At 38.8% G+C, this 20,274-nt stretch overlaps 1 protein-coding gene across 1 annotated transcript in view; it reads right to left on the minus strand.

Annotated features, from left to right (window-relative positions):
- LOC140482363 (low-density lipoprotein receptor-related protein 1-like) overlaps positions 1 to 6,245 on the minus strand; it is a 1,932,271-nt gene extending 1,926,026 nt beyond the window's left edge. The window contains exon 1 of the mRNA XM_072579726.1: positions 6,025 to 6,245. Within this exon, the coding sequence (XP_072435827.1) occupies positions 6,025 to 6,106 (82 nt within the window). The 5' untranslated portion in view covers positions 6,107 to 6,245. The remainder of the gene's footprint in view (positions 1 to 6,024) is intronic.
- Between the last annotated feature and the right edge of the window lie 14,029 nt (positions 6,246 to 20,274).

The raw sequence follows: 20,274 nt of genomic DNA on the forward strand, positions 1-20,274 counted from the left end.
TTCCCTTCTATCTGTCCTGCTCCCTGGTCTTTCTCAAAATTGAATTAAATGCTATGATATTATAATTACTGGTCATAAAAGTCCCACTACTAATATTTGATTCATTTAAATCATTTTATTCCCAGAACCAGATTCATAATGCTTTCTTCAGAGTTGGCTGGAAGCATATAGAGTCATAGAGATGTACGGCACAAAAACAGACCCTTCGGTCCGACTCGTCCATGCTGACCAGATTCCTAACCCAATCTAGTTCCACCTGTCAGCACCGGGCCCATATACCCATCCAGATGCCTTTTAAATGCTGCAATTATACTAGCCTCCACAGTTTCCTCTGGCAGCCCATTCCACACACACTCACACAAACACACCACCCTCTGCATGAAAAAGTTAACCCTTAGGTCTCTTTTATAACTTTCCCCTTTCACCTTAAACCTATGCTCTCTAGTTCTGGACTCCCTCAGCACAGGGAAAAGACCTTGTCTATTTACCCTATCCATGCCCCTCATGATTCTATAAACCTCTATAAGGTCACCCCTCAGCTCCAGGGAAAACAGCCCTAGCCTATTCAACCTCTCCCTAAAATCCTCTCACCCTGGCAATATCCTGGTAAATCTTTTCTGAACCCGTTCAAGTTTCACAACATCCTTCCGATAGGAAGGAGACCAGAATTGCATGCAATATTCCAACAGTGGCCTAACCAATGTCCTGTATAACTGCAACATGACCTCCCAACTCCTGTACTCAATACTCTGACCAATAAGGAAAGCCTACCAAACACCTTCTTCACTATCCTATCTACCTTTACTTTAAGGGAGCTATGAACTTGCACACCAAGGTCTCTTTGTTCAGCAACACTCCCTCAGACGATACCAATAAGTGTATAAATTCTGTTAAGATTTGCTTTCCCAAAATGCAGCACCTTGCATTTATCTAAATTATGATGTGATCAAGAAAATTATCCTGACACACTACAGAATTTTTTTTAGATTTGCATCTCTTACTATCCCAATCTACATTAAGGTAATTGAAGATCCCTTTATCACTACACAATGATATTTGCACTTTCCTGCAATGTCCTTGCAGATTTGTTCCTCTGTCATTCCCACTCATTGGTGGCATGTAGAATGCATCCAGTAGTGTAGTGGTGTTTCTATTGGTTCTTTACTCTGATGAGATAGATACAAACATTAATCCCTCCAAGATTTCCACTCTCTCTCTTTCTCTCTCCCTCTCTGTAACATAATAATATTCATCTGAAAAGTGATCAGCACTCATCCCTATTTCTTTATTTTCCAAAACTCTCCAGAATATCTTTCCTGTTTTGAGTTTGGACTCTGGTATCATTGTGATGTCACATTTCAATGTGATTCTTTATACCTGGAGCTCACCAATCTGATGTCCAACGTTTCATATGGTTACAGATATGCACTGAAAGGTTAATTTAGATTTTATTGCATGCCCCCACTCCCTGTAAAGACACTGTTGAAAACTATATCTTTGAATATTCACAGTCTTAGTTTGATCCTACCTAATACATTTTTTATTTTTTACTTTAGTGTTATATGCTGCATATTGTTTAAACTTCCTAGCTATACATGTTGGTTCCCATTCTCCTAACAATTTTGTTAACACCATCTCCAAAAGCATTAGCAAATCATGTTATGAGGACATTGGTCTGAGCTATGTTTAGGTGCAAGTACTACACAAACTTCAACGAAAGAAGTGATACCATAATAACCGAACTACAACTGTCTAAAAGTTGATGTTGTGATTTCAATTACATGGGGAGAAAGTTTAGAAGGTCAGGTAACAATCAGCCTTGCTGCAACAAAGAAACTGGCATCTACCATGGCCAGCATTTTGCCTCTGGCAATGCATTATAAAGTCACTTCACCAGGGTCACCAACACCACCTCATTTATATTGTGTAATAATTGAAACAAGGTTGCTTTTCATGACTGACCATGATGTAAACATTCCATCAGTGTGAGGAAAGCTGGCAACTTCAGAAGCAATAGTTGGATTTTGCTCATGGCTACACAAGAGGTGAGAAAGACAAAAGGGCTTGTAGCCTGCATCACCAGCCACTGTCAATCAGTCACATGTCTGGGACCATGCCAGATTAATTTATCTCCATTTTGCCTTAGCAACAGGCAACTATTTACCTACTTACTTGAGATTTAGCTCTGTTTCTTATTTGTATTCTTCAACTGAGTCGACATTTACCACACTAGTTTGCAGTTTATTCTAACGGGTTCAAATTCCCATGGTGAACTTAGATTGTGGATCCAATTGCCTGAGACCTGTGGTGAATTGTAATCCATCTAATTTAAATTGCAGGAACATTTCACAGTAATGGAAAGCTGGAAAAGAAACTGTATTTAGGTTAACCAGGACTCTTCCTAAGAACCATATCTATACTTTGGAAAGGCAACTGGCCAGTAGCAAAGGAAAACATTACCTAACCAGCCAGGACTGGTTAGTCAGTGAGCTGCCAAAAAGAGTTACTGCTACCCATAGGCATTGCTCCCAGTACCTTCAAAGACAGTAATGGAAACTCCAGGTGATGGTGCACCACTTAACATTAAATGTCTATATCAGTTATGATGTTGTAAATTAAATGTAACATTATATTACTCAGTTTTGAAGATTTTGTTAATAGGTTTCCATGTTTATAACCAGATTGTATGCTTAATGTTTAGTCTAATCATTATGTGGATTCTTTGAGGACACAACAGTATTCTTTTTCAGCTTTGTCAGTTCATGACTGTGAAAACAAGCTATCAACGAAAAACATTTGGTGGCATTTTCCCCTCCCTGTACGTAATGAAAAAGATAATGAGATGGGCAAAGAATTGGATGAATTTGTCCGAGGAAGGAACTTTTCCCCTTCTCGCCAACTCGGCAATTGAGTTGTGAGTAAGTCCACAGTGATTTTAAGACTCACCATCAAATATTGCCATTAAGCTGTCAACAAATGGCCATTTAAGGGCTTCAACCCATCATCTCCCTGATCACTGGCTTTCATAGCTCATTTCCCAGTTGAGAAACCAAGGCAACCTGCCTGCCATTTATTGTGTGGTTGGGCTCCAATTGCACCAACCTGGGGCAATTGAAGACAGGAATTTTGGACAAGTGTGTAGCCTTTGAAAACTAATATGTTTCTGACCTTGCTGAGCCTATTCTCCCTTTAAACAAAACCTGTCATATTAATTGTTTTGTTGTCTTCTCTTGCACCTCCTGATGCCTGATCCATGAGTGGTATTGGAACCAGTCCTTATAAATGGTTGCATCACCACTTCAGATGAAGAGTGGCTCATTGTCCATTACACCAAGAATTGAGAAATCAATAAAAATGAGATGAAAACATGTTGTTGCTTAATTAGTGTTGTAAATGCTTCTGCAAAGTCTTGTTTAATTGCTGGATGCATCTATAGTCTCTTTAAAATACCTTTCATAGCACTATTAATCACCAGATCAAAAATGTTTTTCAATAATTGCAAGAGCATATCTTTGAGGATCTTTCTGAGATTGTATTCATTCTAATATGTATTTTTTCAGTCAAATTATATATTTTGGTATTACTATTGCAAATTAACAAAAAAGATAACATAGGAATAAATGATTCACTAATACTTCTACCTCTTGAAAATTACATAATGTATATTTGCACAATAGAAATGTCAGAGCAATATGAAGCTGGGCATAAATAAAAACGCAGTTTGTTTGACTTCAAAGAAAATGAAAATCAGGAAAGATCCATTTTGCGCAGTTGGATCAGCATCCCCATACTACAGTTTTAGCTGAAATCAAAATTATTCTTATGGACATTTATCTTGTAGTTATTAACCTCTGTCGTTCTACTTATACTGGCGAATTTTCCGATTTTGAGAAAGAAATCTGAATTAACCAACAAATGTCAAACTGAACTTATAGGAATGAGACAGAAGGAAGAATTATTCCACAGCATTGAATCATTAAATTTATATTTTACAATCAACTATGTGGACCCTTTTACAGTACTGTTGATATCTATTCATCTTCTGCTAAATATCAGATTATGCATAGCTCCCCCTTTAAAATATCGACAAGTTAAAGATCCATAGAATACCTTCTACATCACAATAACAAACTCTTCACTTCCATCAAGTTTCTTGATTGTCCCAAACAAATTTGTTGGACAGAAGATAGGGCCAGAACATTTACATCTGCATTTTCAAAAGTTAGCTTTGAGAATAATTATTAATAACAAGTGAATCAATGTATCATGACCCCAAAGAAGGCACAGATTTATGTTTCATAAATTCATCAAGATAGCTTCTGAATTGGGCACTTACTCATTATAAAAACCATCGAAAACTGAAATTTATCTCTGTGTAATAGAACAAAATTCTGAGCCAAATACTTTCCTTTATTTCATTTGTTAAATAAATCTTTCAGAATATTTAGTAATTCTTCCTGAGGTATTATTAATCATTACAACACAGCCTGTAATTATTTAGATTTGAAATAGATGCAATGCAAAACACTCAAATTCACAAATGTCACAGTTATGAAGTTTCCGAAAATAAATACATTAGGATGAAATATTTTTGGTATTTTCTTCATGACTATACTTCAAAGATTCATAATTATGGTAGTGTTCAATCACACCTTGTTTGAGTGACCTGCTCAGAAATGTACATTTTAAACATTATGCAAACTTGAGTAAACTTAGGCAGTAGAATAAAGGCAATTGTTCTATTCAGCGCGAGTAACACTGCCATGTTTGAAATCAAAATTTATAAAAACACCATGCAGAAAATGTATGAATAATTGAAACGTTTCCAACAGATCAACTTTTCATCTCTCTGGTGCCTATAGCAAAGGGATAAAGATCATGACGATTTAACACAATCCATTCCTCTTAAAGTCATGATGCAAATTGGAGAAAGTAACAGAATTGTTCATTTCTTGCTCTTCGTAACAATCAGCAGTTAATAAATGCACACAGGAAATTCCTAAGTCAGCGTAAGTACAGAGCTGCAGCTATATCCAATAAACTTCATTACATGAACAGTTTCTCACTGAAGCTGTAAATTTACTCAACAAACCTACTACTGTTCATCGAAGGTAAAATATATATTTTTTAACTGGTCAATTTTTGATGCTTAATTTTCATGTGAAAAAGTGAGTAGACTTGTTTATTCTTTTCGATACGTCAAACAGAATGGGAATACTTCTTGAAGGGTTCTTCGGAATATGTAACACAAACCATATACGTGAGAGGAGTGGCGGAAGTGGCAGGAAGTATGTGAATTCCTAGTTTTTTTTATTTTTATGTAACAAGATTTGATATATTCTGACACGTTGCACCCAAAGTCTGGGCATAATACAAAATCATGGTGATGAAGTTTTAAAACCAGTTTCTGATGTTTAGGAATTCTTTTGTAAATCTATTATATGCAAAACAAAACTTCTATCGCACATTTTTCAGAGCACATAGAGAGAAAAGAATGTCATGACGTGTAAAACAACACAAGTACAGCTTCAGATGCCCCTTCTTGGTATATAGCACAAATTATTCAATAGATAAAGATCAGCAGCATATATGGCAGCAGCAAGAATATTAATTTGTCAACCTGATAGTCCTAAGTATTAAAATAATGTTTTGTAAACATTACAAACTCCGGGGTGTTGGGGGGTGGGGGCGGTGTTGGTATAGAACAATAGATTTAAAGTCAAATGCACTAAACTTCTCCACAAAAGCAGTTTCTACAGTTGGAGAGAAAGAAAAAAAAATCACAAAGCTCTTTTTATTCTCACCAGATGATGACTGCTTTTAAGCTACTAGTGCAGTACTCATCCTTTCACGAGATAGTCACTCAAGGGTTACTAGAAGCAGTAATTAAGCAGAATAACACAAGCTCTTCCCCAGATAGAATACAGCAATGCTCCATATAGTCATAAATGGCATTCTGTGAAAATGCACAAGTTTGTCAGAGTCTCCCTTAGCATAGCAATCTAGTAAATAAAGTATCCTTACCTTTATCAACTAGAACTGACACAGCCTTGGTGATGGGGAATAATCCTGATATTGTTACCAAAGCTAAAATAAACTCAGACATTGCGACAAATGAAGGCTGTGACTGCCTCGCTGCACACTCAGTAAGTCAGCAGAGAACCAGTGTCGAGCTGCGTAATCTAGAAATGTCAAAGGAAATTCTTCTGCTAAATGAGCCGATCTCCCTCCTCTGCTTTCAGCAGAATTTGTAGGTGTATGTGTGCAGTGTGTGTCTTGACTTTTCAATGCAGTGTACGTCTGGTCTTACATCACAAGAGGGCAGTGAGTGATGCTAGAGGATGGAATTTCACTGATTAATCATGGAATCTACCATACAACTGCTCCGTATCGACACCATTCAGATTCATTGCCTGGTGTGAGACGTTTAACAAACAAGGAATGCATAGTTACGCATTGGGGACAATATAGATCTCTATTTCCTTTATTTTACTTCTTTTAACAAAGCAGTGCTGCATTGTATATTGTGCATTTAAAGTCATCCCAAAACAAATACTGTAATGCCTGCAAGTCATGTTGTGCTAAATAACTGACCTGCATAGTGGCAGAACTTAGTCTTTGTCTAGGGTGAAGACTATTTTTCTTCATAATCATTCTCTAGAGAATCACTGATCATGCAGTTGTTCCTTATTAAAATGGAACCAATTACCATACCCGGCAGCAATTTTTATTTTTCTTCTGTAGTTTTTCTGCTCTTTATGCACTAATTTTATAGTGTTGTTAAAATAATATTAAGATATGTTAACTCCATTTTGTCCATCATTGCTGTTTAACTCATTAAAAGGTGAGCATCACATCTCCATTAATTGCCTCTGTGCATCACTACAAGTAATTAACTGATCTATCCATGTATTCATGCAGTTTAATTATTGCTTAAAGTATAAAACAACTGTAATCTTTATTTTTATTGAAAAAAAAATCTGTGGAGTTTACTTGCACTCACATAAAGAACCTGATTGTTCTCTTTTAAAGACGGTTGCCATACTTTTTCAAGGCAAGATAAATTAATTTTAAAATCATAGTTGTTTTCCAATTTGGCATTATATAATGTTTGCCCATCTTCTTAACATCATTCATTGGTTAATTCTCACAACATCCTTTGATATCCAAGACGACGAATAAATAGACTATAGCTTTAGATGTGAATGTTCATTGGTGAATAAGAGGTATCAGATTTATTTTTCATTACGGAGAGACACTCCACCCAGTGGTGCAGTGCAGAACTAACCAAACTCACACATCAAGCATACAATAGGTTCACATTTTCAACTACAGCAATCACCCTGTAGAACAAAGTAGCTGGGCTGGCCTTGTTTATGTCGCACCACACATCTGGACAGCTTTGTCGAATGATAAATATGCCCCATCAGACTTCATGATCCTGTAACAGTTTAATAATCAAGTGGTGATTCAATTGGAAAGTTGAAATTTCAACAGAGTCCCTCTACCACTGTCAAATGCTTGTGATTGCTGTGATACCAGCAGATCAGCTATTAATCAAGGGCTTCCTTTACATTGATTTTTTTAATTGATTTTTTGTTTACATATGGAGAGTGATTTGCTATACATCAGCCTTACTGCATCACTTTAAAGAACTAATATTTTGAAAATAATAGCCATCACTGTGTTTACACACACAGAATTTGCTTGTTTGAAAGTGGTTCATAGAAAAAGGCTGTCTAATAATGAAGTAAAAATAAGCACACATATATTTGAAATGCAGTTATTGTAGCTTTTCATATGATTTACTGCAGAGATTTTATTCCATATTTAAAAGTACAATGAAACATAACCGAGGAGAAGTAAAAATGTGGTCAAGTGTTTTAGTGCAGGAGAGATTTAACGATGTCAGAAATTCACTGGTGTACCCATTGTGACCAACAAACTAAAACATCATGCATAGAGTCATAGAGCCACAGAGATGTACAGCACGGAAACAGACCCTTCGGTCCAACCCGTCCATGCCGATCAGATATCCCAACCCAATCTAGTCCTACCTGCCAGCACCTGGCCCATATCCCTCCAAACCCTTCCTATTCATATACCCATCCAGATGCCTCTTCAATGTTGCAATTGTGCTACCCTCCACCACTTCCTCTGCCAGCCCATTTCCCCCAGACACATTCCATTGTCTGTGTGAAAAAGGTGACCCTTCAGGTCTCTTTTAAAACTTTCCTCTCTCACCCTAAATCTATGCCCTCTTGTTCTGGACTCCCCCACCTCAGGGAAAAGACCTTGTCTATTTACCCTATTATGCCCCTCGTGATTTGATAAACCTCTATAAGGTCACGCCTCAGCCTCTGATACTCCAGGGAAAATAGCCCTAGCCTATTCAATCTCTCTCTATAGCTGAAATCCTCCAAATCCTGGCAACATCCTGGTAAATCTTTTCTGAACCCTTTCAAGTTTCACAACATCCTTCCGATAGGAAGGAGACCAGAATTGCATGCAATATTCTGAAAGTGGCCTAACCAATGTCCTGTACAGATGCAACATGACCTCCCAACTCCTGTACTCAATATTCTAACAAATAAGGGAAAGCGCACCAAATGCCTTCTTCATTATTCTACCTATCTACTTTTAAGGAACTATGAACCTGCACTCCAAGGTCACTTTTTTCAGCAATACTCCTTAGGACCTTACCATTAAGTGTAAAAGTCCTGCTAAGGTTTGCTTTCCCAAAATGCAGCACCTCGCATTTATCTAAATTAAACTCCATCTGCCTGCAGTTTAAAAATTTAGAATAAGGAACATCTCATTTAAGCAAATCACTCTTAACTGAGAGTTATCAAGACTGATGTAAGACCATTGTCAGTCCAAAGATCTAGAAGATTATTCAGTCTTCGTCACCCTCCCAAGTGGCTGATGGTGGAGAATGTATGTAGAAAAAGTGGACAGGTGCCAGAAATAAGACTGGGCCCAATTGACACTACATCTGGTGCTGAGTTTTACCAGTATCTGGAGGATAAAGCTTCAGACACAAATGTTGTTTAAACTGCTTCACCTCTGGAGTCATGCTATTATGAAGAAATAGTCTGTTTCTGTCAGCTGAGAAAGAGCTTTTTCTCTCTGCCTTTCAATGCTGATGGAGTCTAACAATGTTTATCTCACTAAATTAGTTCCTGAGAAAAATGTACACCAGATTGACCTGAGCTGGTAGTTTACATTCAGAAATAGGCTCTACTGTCAATAATGGATTGAAATCTGCATTGAATAAACTTATTAAATATGGACCACTAGGGCAGCAATTCATTGATGGCTACTCGAGCTTATAAATGAGCTGAAATCCAACCTGTCACCTCACGCTTTGCAAACGTCAAAAGGTAATGCTATTGCAGTTTTGTACTTCCACAAGATTAATACTGAAGAGACTGCAGCACAGCATTTGGGTATTACAGGGAGCATTAAAAATTCAATATGGCAACTTGAGTGCATGTGCACGTTTCTGTTGTATGTTGTGCTATACCACATATTGGTGAGGATAGTAGGTGTGTATGCATTGCCTATCTGCCAGATGTATGCAGACAGAGCAGATCACAATGTCAACTTGCATGGAACACTAAACATTGGTCATTTTGGAGCTCAGTGCCCCACTTCATGCCATCTTTTAATCATGCCTGGTTGAACAGGTGTTCAGCAGCTGGAAGATCCCTCAAGCCTCCCTGCTTACATGGATCTTCAACTGCTTTCAGGTTGGCTACAGATTGATTCCTATTGGCTGATATTGATTTTGTGGAAGAAATCAGCATTTCCTAGTGTTTATTTTTTAAGTTGTTAACATTTACAAAAAGTGCTGTGGCGGGTGCTGATGAACTGAAACACCTCCCAGGTTCATAGAAAATATGTTTCATACTGACATTGCAGCAAGATTGAAACAGAGAGCAAGCCAAACTCTTGGAAGAGAGTGGAGGAGAATGAGGGGAAGGAACGCTTAACCTGGTGATGATATACCAAAGGTGTTCAGGAAACAATTCCCCTCCATGCACCTCATTCAGAAATAATAAGTTTGCATTTTGGTATGGACAATATATCGAATTTGCTGCAATCTTAACCATAATTCCAGAGCATGGCAAAGTCTGCACTGTTAGTAGCTGCAAAGTTGACCACAGTGATAAATTTTACATCAAGTCTCCTTCTGGAGAAAGTGTTATTGAGATCATCTTGCAGTTTGCCATTGACTGTTGCACAAGGGAAGGTAATTGTGTTCCAAGAGAATGAGTTAGATTTCATTCTGTCTTTCAGACAACAGAAGGCAGAACAAAGACATAGCTTTGTAAAGATAGCAGGCTTCCCTACGGAGCAAGGTACCATTATCTACATATCCATCACTTGGTGGGCACCCACAGCCAACTGTGACATGTACAGCAGCTGAAAACAATGCCACTCCCTTATCATTCAGCTGCTGTGCACGATATACAATGGATCATGCAGGTCAATGTTGGGTGTCCTCGCAGCAGTTTGATTTCTTTACTCTGGCCAGACAGCCTCACTATCTGTGTTTCAGCCACCACAACAAATGAAGCAGTGGTTACTGGGTGACAAAGACCTCATAGCTGATTAGTCCAGTATGTAGACCACTCACATGCATACAGCAACGAAGGGTGTGATATAGCATATCAATGGCACTCTGAAACAACATCTTTGCTGCCTGAATCTACATACCAGATTGAGTTTTAGGATTAATGATGCTATCACTAATTGTGCACAGCCTTCCCATCATGAGGTTGCAGCCTTTGACACCAGCTATATGACAAGCATTCAAGGAAAAGAAAGAGGATCAGTAGAAGGAGGGAGCCAAGTAAGGAAGCAATGCAGACTGCCTCTCACTTCCTGGTTAGCAGGTGAAACTAATGAACTAATTAACGTTATCCTTGGGTCTGCAACATTCTCCATTCTTAACCAAGTAAGAATGTCTGTTTTCTACTGAAATCAACACAATGCAAAGCTAACTTCAGCTTTACTCAAGAATTCAAGCTGTCTAAAGGCTAAAGGACAAACTTTCACATTTCTACCTAAAGTGTCTGAACTCAATATCTTAACTGGGAACTTAAACTGAAATCTTACATTCTTAATTTTATTTAATACATTTTATGTTAGTCAAATTATGATGGCAAGTAATTTGTCACATTATAGCAGCACATTTGGGCAATAGGTCTGTGTTCTCTATGAGCTTCCTCTCACCTTCCTTCATTTCACCCTATCAAAGTATATTTGATAGATTCCTTTTATACTGTTTCACTTGTCTCACTTACACTTCAATGTAACTCTGTTGTTTGCTCCAACCACTCCAAACGATAACAAATTCCCTATTTGCAACATTTTTTATGTGAAGAAGCTTCTAATGAATTCCTTATGGATTCAAGGATTCTTGCTCATGTGACCAATAATACTGAATGCCTCCACAGTGGGAGCAGTTCTTCCGTGAGATTGTTGAAGCTATTCATAATTTTATAGACTTTTACTAGCATACATCTATGTCTTCCAGTTTCTGGAGAAAAGAGCCCCACCATAATCAATTTTTCCTGCCATTCATACATTCCCAGTTCTCTTGTCATCTTTATAGATTCTTTTTTGGCACTTTCTCTGGTGGTCTTCTGTGTTTTGTAATGTTATTTATTGGTCTTTTGTAGGGGTTTGCTCAAATATCAGAGTTCCTATAAAACATGCTTTCACAAGGAAATAGTCTTCATCTTGCTATTTACATGATTTCTAGACACCCCTTTTATTATCTATGCTTTTACCACTGACTGGATGGCTGGTTAACAGAGCAGAGTGATGCTAAAAGCTTGGATTCCATTCCCTCACCAGCTGAGGTTTCTTCTCAACCTTCTTCCTTGCCTGAGGCCTGGTGATCCTTAGGTTAAACTAACACCATGCATCTCTCTCTGGTAAGACTATGGTGGCTTTAACTTCTACCTTTACAACATCCTTTGGAGACTTGTACCATGAAGCCTTTCATGAGTTAATTTTGCCTCCTTCCGTCCTGTTACAAATATCCCTTTTTGTTCTTTTCCCACCTTCCCTCCTTTCCTTGCTGTAACATAGAACATAGAACAACACAGTGCAGAACAGGCCCATTGGCCCTCCATGTTGCGTTGACCTGTGAGCTAATCTAAATCCAATCCCCCTATACTATCCCATCAATATCCATGTGCTTAACCAAGGACTGCTTAAATGCTCCTAATGTGGCTGCATTATGTACACTGCCAGACAGAACATTCCATGCCCTTACCACTCTCTGCATGGAGAACCTGCCTCTGACATCTGTCTTACATCTATCACCACTCAATTTGAAGCTATGTCCCTTCATACAAGCAGATATCATCATCCTAGGAAAAAGACTCTCACTGTCCAACCTATCTAATCCTCTGATCATCTTGTATGTCTCTAACAAATCCCCTCTTAGCCTCCTTGTCTCCAATGAGAATACACCCAAGTCTCTCAGCCTTTCTACATAACTTGATTGAGTTTTTTGATGAAGTAACAAAGAAGATTGATGAGGGCAGAGCAGTAGATGTGATCTATATGGATTTCAGTAAGGCATTCAACAAGGTTGCCCATGGGAGACTGATTAGCAAGGTTAGATCTCATGGAATACAGGGAGAACTAGCCATTTGGATACAGAACTGGCTCAAAGGTAGAAGACAGAGGGTGGTGGTGGAGGGTTGTTTTTCAGACTGGAGGCCTGTGACCAGTGGAGTGCCACAAGGATCGGTGCTGGGCCCTCTACTTTTTGTCATTTACATAAATGATTTGGATGCGAGCATGAGAGGTACAGTTAGTAAGTTTGCAGATGACACCAAAATTGGAGGTGTAGTGGACAGCGAAGAAGGCTAACTCAGATTACAACAGGATCTTGACCAGATGGGCCAATGGTCTGAGAAGTGGCAGATGGAGTTTAATTCAGATAAATGCGAGGTGCTGCATTTTGGGAAAGCAAATCTTAGCAGGACTTATACACTTAATGGTAAAGTCCTAGGGAGTGTTGCTGAACAAAGAGACTTTGGAGTGCAGGTTCATAGCTCCTTGAAAGTGGAGTCACAGGTAGATAGAATAGTGAAGAAGGCATTTGGTATGTTTTCCTTTACTGGTCAGAGTATTGAGTATAGGAGTTGGAGGTCCTGTTGCGGCTGTACAGGACATTGCTTAGGCCACTGTGGAATATTGTGTGCAATTCTGGTCTCCTGCCTATCGGAAAGATGTTGTGAAACTTGAAAAGGTTCAGAAAAGATTTACAAGGATGTTGCCAGGGTTGGAGGATTTGAGCTACAGGGAGAGGCTGGACAGGCTGGGGCTGTTTTCCCTGGAGTGTCGGAGGCTGAGGGGTGACCTTACAGAGGTTAACAAAATTATGAGGGACATGGATGGGATAAATCGGCAAAGTCTTTTCCCTGGGGTCGGGGAGTCCAGAACTAGAGGGCATAGGTTTAGGGTGAGAGGGGAAAGATATAAAAGAGACCTAAGGGGCAACTTTTTCACGCAGAGGGTGGTACGTGTATGGAATGAGCTGCCAGAGAATGTGGTGGAGGCTGGTACAATTGCAACATTTACGAGACATTTGGATGGGTATATGAATAGGAAGGGTTTGGGACTAGATTGGGTTGGGATATCTGGTCGACATGGACGGGTTGGACCGCAGTGTCTGTTTCCATGCTGTACATCTCTAAGACTCTATGACTCTATAAGACTTTCGCTTCAGACCAGGAACATCCTGGTAAATCTCCTCTGCACTTTTTCCAATTCTTCCACGTCCTTCCTGTAATGGGGACACCAGAACTTCACATAATACTCCAGGTGAGGCCGCACTAGCGTTTTGTACAGTTGCAGCATGACATCACAGCTCCGGAACTTAATCCCTCTACCAATGAAACCTAACACACTGTATGCCTTCTTAACAGCACTATCAACTTGGGTGGCAACTTTCAGGAATCCATGTACATGGACACCAAGATCTCTCTGCACATCCACACTGCCAAGAATCTTTCCATTGACCCAGTATTCTGCCTTCTTGTTATTCTTCCCAAAGTGAATCACCTCACATTTATCTGCATCAAACTCCATTTGCCACCCTTTAGCCCAGTTCTGCAGTTTATCCAAGTCTTCCTGCAACCTGCAACATTCTTCCACACTGTCCACCACTCCACTGAGTGAAGTATCATCTGCAAACTTACTAACCTATCCACTTATGCCAACACTTCTCCGTTCTGATGAAACATCACAGACCCGAAGCATTGGGCTGGATTTTATTTCCCCTCTTTGTCAATTATCTTTTCAATGGGGCGGTGGGGTCATGTAATAGCTTGACTTTCATCCTATTGATGTCTAAACCACCCAATTAAGCAGATGACCAGAGTGTAAAGATAATTTCCAAAACCAAGTTGTTGAAAAGGTGGGAGAAAAAGGAAGGGTTGCAAATTTTCATCAAAGGATGTGCTGTATACATTGGGGCACATGCAAAAAAAGTTCTCATTAATTTGTTTGAACCTTCTTGGCTTCCAAAACCTACCCCCTTCACATGTCTTCAAACACAACTTCCCTTGGATGTCTAAACCTCTCCAGCCCAAAATACTTGAGACTTACCTCCATCCAATTGTGGTTGACTTTCTCTCGGGCCACCATGCATGTCCATGACTTTGTTTTGGTGATGATAGAATAGTTAGAACCTGAGGGCAGGTCATCTTGGCCATTGCAGTTCTGACGTCTGAGTCTCAGCCCATATGCCATCTACAATGTATTGATTAGATTACTTACAGTGTGGAAACAGGCCCTTCGGCCCAACAAGTCCACACCGCCCCGCCGAAGCGCAACCTACCCATACCCTTACATCTACATCTACCCCTTACCTAACACTACGGGCAATTTAGCATGGCCAATTCACCTAACCTGCACATCTTTGGACTGTGGGAGGAAACCGGAGCACCCGGAGGAAACCCACGCAGACACGGGGAGAACGTGCAAACTCCACACAGTCAGTCGCCTGAGGCGGGAATTGAACCCGGGTCTCCGGCACTGTGAGGCAGCAGTGCTAACCACTGTGCCACCGTGCCGCCCAAAATTATTGCTTCAAGACAGGATCATTGAAGACCATGCAATATACACCAATTTCTTTCTTCTGGGGATTGAGGTGATGGGGCAAGCCGTCCTTCCAACCCCCTAAACCCCAACCCATTAACCCTGCTATTCTCTCCACAGATGCTGCCAGATCTTGGAATAGTTCCAGCATCTGGCTTTTTGTTTCAGACTTCCTGTGTCCCTGGTACTCTTGCTTCTGCAGTTTACATATGTTAGAATTAGATTCCCTACAGTGTGGAGACAGGTCCTTCGGCCCAACAAGTCCACAACAACTCTCCAAAGAGTAATCCACCCAGACCCATTCTCCCTGACTCATACAGCTAACCTACATACCCCTGAACATGGTGGGCAATTTAGCGTGGCCAATCCACGTAACCTGCACACCTTTGGATTGTGGGAGGAAATCGGAGCACCCAGAGGAAACCAACACGCGGAGAAAGTGCAAATGTCACACAGACAATCACTCGAGGCTGGAATTGAACCTGGATGCCTGGTGCTGTGAGGCAGCAGTGTTAGCCACTGAGCTTGTGTCAGAGCCAAGTATTTATTGTATGAATAACTAAGAAAAGTGGATTTTCATGTTTCAAACTGCACTTGAACATTTTACAACAAATGGAAGTCAATAACTGGCATTGACATATGCCAGCTGGTGGTGTACTCTATCGCACTGTGTTCCAGAGAGTTAACCTATCTGCATTGCACAACTTTTAAAAAAAAGTTTTATGTTGTTTGCAGTCATGTAGATGAACAAAGAACAAACACTACCAGGTCAGAATTTTTCATAAAGCAGCAAGTTTTGAGGAGTTTATGGCAGAATATGAATGTCATTTTTAAAAACGCGAATTTAATAAAACTTTGTTTTCTTTTTAACGGGTGCATCATTGAATGAGATAGAACACAGATTATTTAATTTAATTTTTATTGAAACTTGAAACAAAAACTCAAACAGAAGCATAATTTCCAGAATTCTTAATTGCATGTTACTTATCTCGAGTGGAGGAAATGTACCAGCAGGTTTTGCTGTTTGAAAGTGATTTGATGGTCTTTAAAATGACAGCATTTATAGAAAAGTTAAGTGTACCAGTTAAGTCCATAATCAACAGAGTGTAACAGTCTCTCAGTCTGTCACCATGCTTGCTGGTCCTGAAAGAAATTGATGAGATTTTAAATCACTGCTTGTGACAATTGTGTAGTGTACACAGTTCTGAAAGAAAACAAAGATGTTATTTTTGATATATTAACTGTATTTTAACAATTAATACTTAGCATGTAAGAGTGAGTCAGAAGCAATTTACTAAGTGGGACTGAATTTGTTGCAGTAGTGCATCCAATGCACCTGTCAACAGTTAGACTTAGCACTGCTCATTCTGTTTGAGGTAGCTTTGCTCATAAAGTCACTGAAAATGTCAGCTAATATGTTGCAGGAGGGAAACAGGGCATCAGAACGTGATTGAATAGAGCAATGGATTCTCCTTAAATCACAGATTTAAGGTTTTTGATGTAAACACAGGAAGCGAGAATTTAATATCAGACCCTGTTATTGAAAGTATAAGCAAGACAGGAGAAAGAATGATGGGACTGAGTAAGAGAAAACAAACAGACAGAAATGAAAAGTAAGAAAAAAAACATAAGTTTCAAAATGTCCCTGAAGATTTCAAGATTTGTAGCAAGTTCCAAAGGAAAATTGAAGCGAAGGCCAAAAAGTCATTCTCATGAAGATATTTGAGGAACAGCACAAGAGGGCAACAACTTCTAGATAGACATTTAACTGAACTCTGACCCATGCCTAAAATTGGTAAATTATTTGTGCATAATAAATGGAAAGCATCATTAGCTTTGTTATTATTTTCATTTTTAAAAATCTGACACAAAACCTTTTTTTCGTTCCTTGCACAGTATCCTTTGAAACAATTACATGCAGTGGAAGTTAAAAGCAACTGATTTTTTTAATACATGGGAGCCCCCTACAGGTTTGAGTTGTCTGTTAATACTTTGACTTTTGATATAGAAAAGATGAACGAACACTTTCCGATTCATTGCAATAATTGTAATTCTTTGTGCTGCTACAAACATCAAGCGATATGAGTAAAGTCAATTAAATTTAAGGCAAAACCTGCATCCTGGGAACTCAAGATGTTGAGTCCTAACTCCCTACCAGAAGGATATGCCACTGAAAAAAACTCTCAATAGTCCGTTACTCAGAATTGCTTGTTGCACTTGGTTGACTTCTGTCAATTTGAAGTTGGACTGTAGTGCTCTAGGGAGATAAAACTAGCAGATACCAGCTGTATGTCTTTGAAATGATGCTTCATTCAACCAAACACAGAACTTAATTTATGCCAGTTGCACTGGAAATGCATGGCACTGAAACTGTCCCATTTTTCCTACTGAAGGAAAATTTCATGGAATGATGATTTAGAGGATACCCCATAGAACAAAAAAAAAGAAAATGATAAATAAAACATTTATTATATTTCAAGTATTTTCTTTTTTTTATTTAGTTGGCGTGTGAGCCTATTTCTCCTCATGCACATTCCTTTCTGATGAACTGCTCACAGTTGTTAAAATATTGATTTTGGATGTTAGGTTTTGATTAATATTAAAACAGGTATTCAACAAATACTAGTACGGTTGCTCTTTTATAGTGAGAGCACAACACTCAGTGTCCCAGCCAATTCTTGGAAAAAACATCTATCATCAAAAGATTCCGTACCTGATTACAATTCAATGAAAATAAAATATCATAGCATAAGTTGGTAAGATCGTTTGATATCTATTGTGGCTTGATATCCAAAATTCTTTTAAAATGTTCATTTTAAAAGCTCACTCAACCTAGAAAATTAGTTCGCACATTATTCTTTCCTAGCTGACGGAATTCTTGAAACAGGTTTTGCTGTTCCTTAGTGATATGTTGAACTTCAATGTGGCAAAATTTATAGAAAAATTACGTGCATCAATTATGTGCATAATTTACAGATTAAAATTATGCATGTGTGTGTGTTGGATAAGGATGGAAACCACTTGTCTATAATTCTCCTTCATAAATAAGTAATCTGTCAAAAATGGCCACTTGGGCAAGATATTGAAGGGGTGCCAATATTAATTAAGAAACCATGTCCCACATTAAGCATTTAAGCGGGGAGAAGAGAAACGTTGGGAACAGAAAGTAGGCATGAACATGGTTCAATGCACTATTTCAAACTAATTATTAAAGTAATTACTATATTTGCAATGATATATACTGCAATATTATTAATAATAATGTTATTATCCGAACAGCATTGTGGGTATCTCTAAACTCTAAGGACTGCACAGTTCAAGAGAATAATCATCAACATCTTCTTCAGGGCAATAACTGCTGATCTAGTAACAGTTGAATAAGAAATGCATTGAAGTGTCCTAATGTAGCACTTAGAAACTGTTTTCCAGAAGACATTTTTTTTCAAAATATTAATCTTTTCATGCAAACTGGGACAGCAAAGTTCAATGATTTCACATAATATGAGAATTGTCTGTTTGAGAAAAAGTGAAAAATACAATATGGCAAACGTAATGAGAGAAGATACATTAATTAACCTTTTCAGTGATATGGTATTTCTCCTTCATGACTGAGGCAGAGCTGCAGGCAACTGCACGCCAGGCCAGGATTTTAGTGATGTATAAACAACTCCACGTCTTAGCCAATGTGGTCCAGCCTCCATAACAAACATCCTCCATTTTTGCTGGACATTGGGAGGGTGTGGGGCAAGATGGACTCCACACATTCATAGCTCATAGAAACACTGGCACATTGAAAAGTTAATCTATCTGAGGGGAATGTGATGGCTTTATGATATTGTCACTGAAGTATTAACCTTGACATAGAAGATGGCGGAATTTAAATTCGATAAAAATCTGGAAGTGAGAATCTAATGATGATGGTGAAACTATTGTTGGGGAAACAACCCATCAGATTTGTTAATGTCCTTAAGGGAAGGTAACTGCCATCTTTACCTGATCTGACCGAGATGTGACTCCTGATCCACAACAATGTGATTGACTCTTCGCTGCCCTCTTGGCAACTAGGGAAGTAAATGTTGGCCCAGCCAGTGACACCTATATCCTGTGAATGACTAAAATGTAATCAAAAATTGTTTTGGCATTTAGAGAATGTGACATGTGTGACATGACTTTGAGTAAGTGATCTTTGAAGAGACCAGATGCCGTTTTGGGAGCTTAACACATGTCTGTAAATGCTGTAAAAGTTTAAATATTTCAAACACCAATGTGTGGTTGACATCCAAGCAAGATGCAAGATGGTGACTGCAAAATAGAAGATCCTATCTCTTCAGTTCTCCTTAATTCAGGCAGCTTTGCTTCTCCCAGTTGGGAGGAAGGAGAGTGCACCACATAAGGGGGTGAGTGCACACCATACCAAGAGAAGCTGAAAAATGGGGATAGCATCTTTGCATATTAGGGCATGAGTGGGAGGAATACATGGGGAGAGGGTGGCACAAAGCAGAGGAGTTGGAGGCAGCAAAATGTGTACATGACAGGAGGAGAAGAAAATGACAAGATTATACTCCAAGTAAGTATATGTATCTGAAACAAACACAGACAATGCTGGAGAAACTCAGATGATCTTGCGGCACCTATGGAAAGAGAAACAGAGTTAACATTTTGAATCTGGTGAGTACATATATATATCTGATACATATCTGTGTTGTCAGAATTCCAGTAGCTTGGAACTACCTTACAATACAACAATACTTAGAACTGCACTTAGTTGAGCATAAATAGCATAGCGTGGGCGGAGTTAAGACTGATAGTTACTACCACTCTGCAGATTCGTATGAGAACAAATAAAAATAAATTTGTCCTTACTTAATGTATTTTTAAGTTAGAGCCTAGTATATCTATAATAAAAATATATGTCAATGTTTAGTATTCATGGAAATTATTGTGTGGATGTTTCCTGGCTGTTGAATGATGTGGGTATTGTTGAGCAATATAGGAGAATCATAGGCAGTCACGTGCAATAATGAGATTCTCAGCATAGAGAGTAAAAGCCTTATCTTCCAAACAATTGTTGAACAGTGAGTCAAGATACTTGCTAGTGAGCAGCAAGAGGCCTATTTGCATACATTAGCATGTATTAACATC

This window comes from Chiloscyllium punctatum, chromosome 10 (assembly GCF_047496795.1).
Source record: "Chiloscyllium punctatum isolate Juve2018m chromosome 10, sChiPun1.3, whole genome shotgun sequence".
NCBI lineage: Eukaryota > Metazoa > Chordata > Chondrichthyes > Orectolobiformes > Hemiscylliidae > Chiloscyllium > Chiloscyllium punctatum.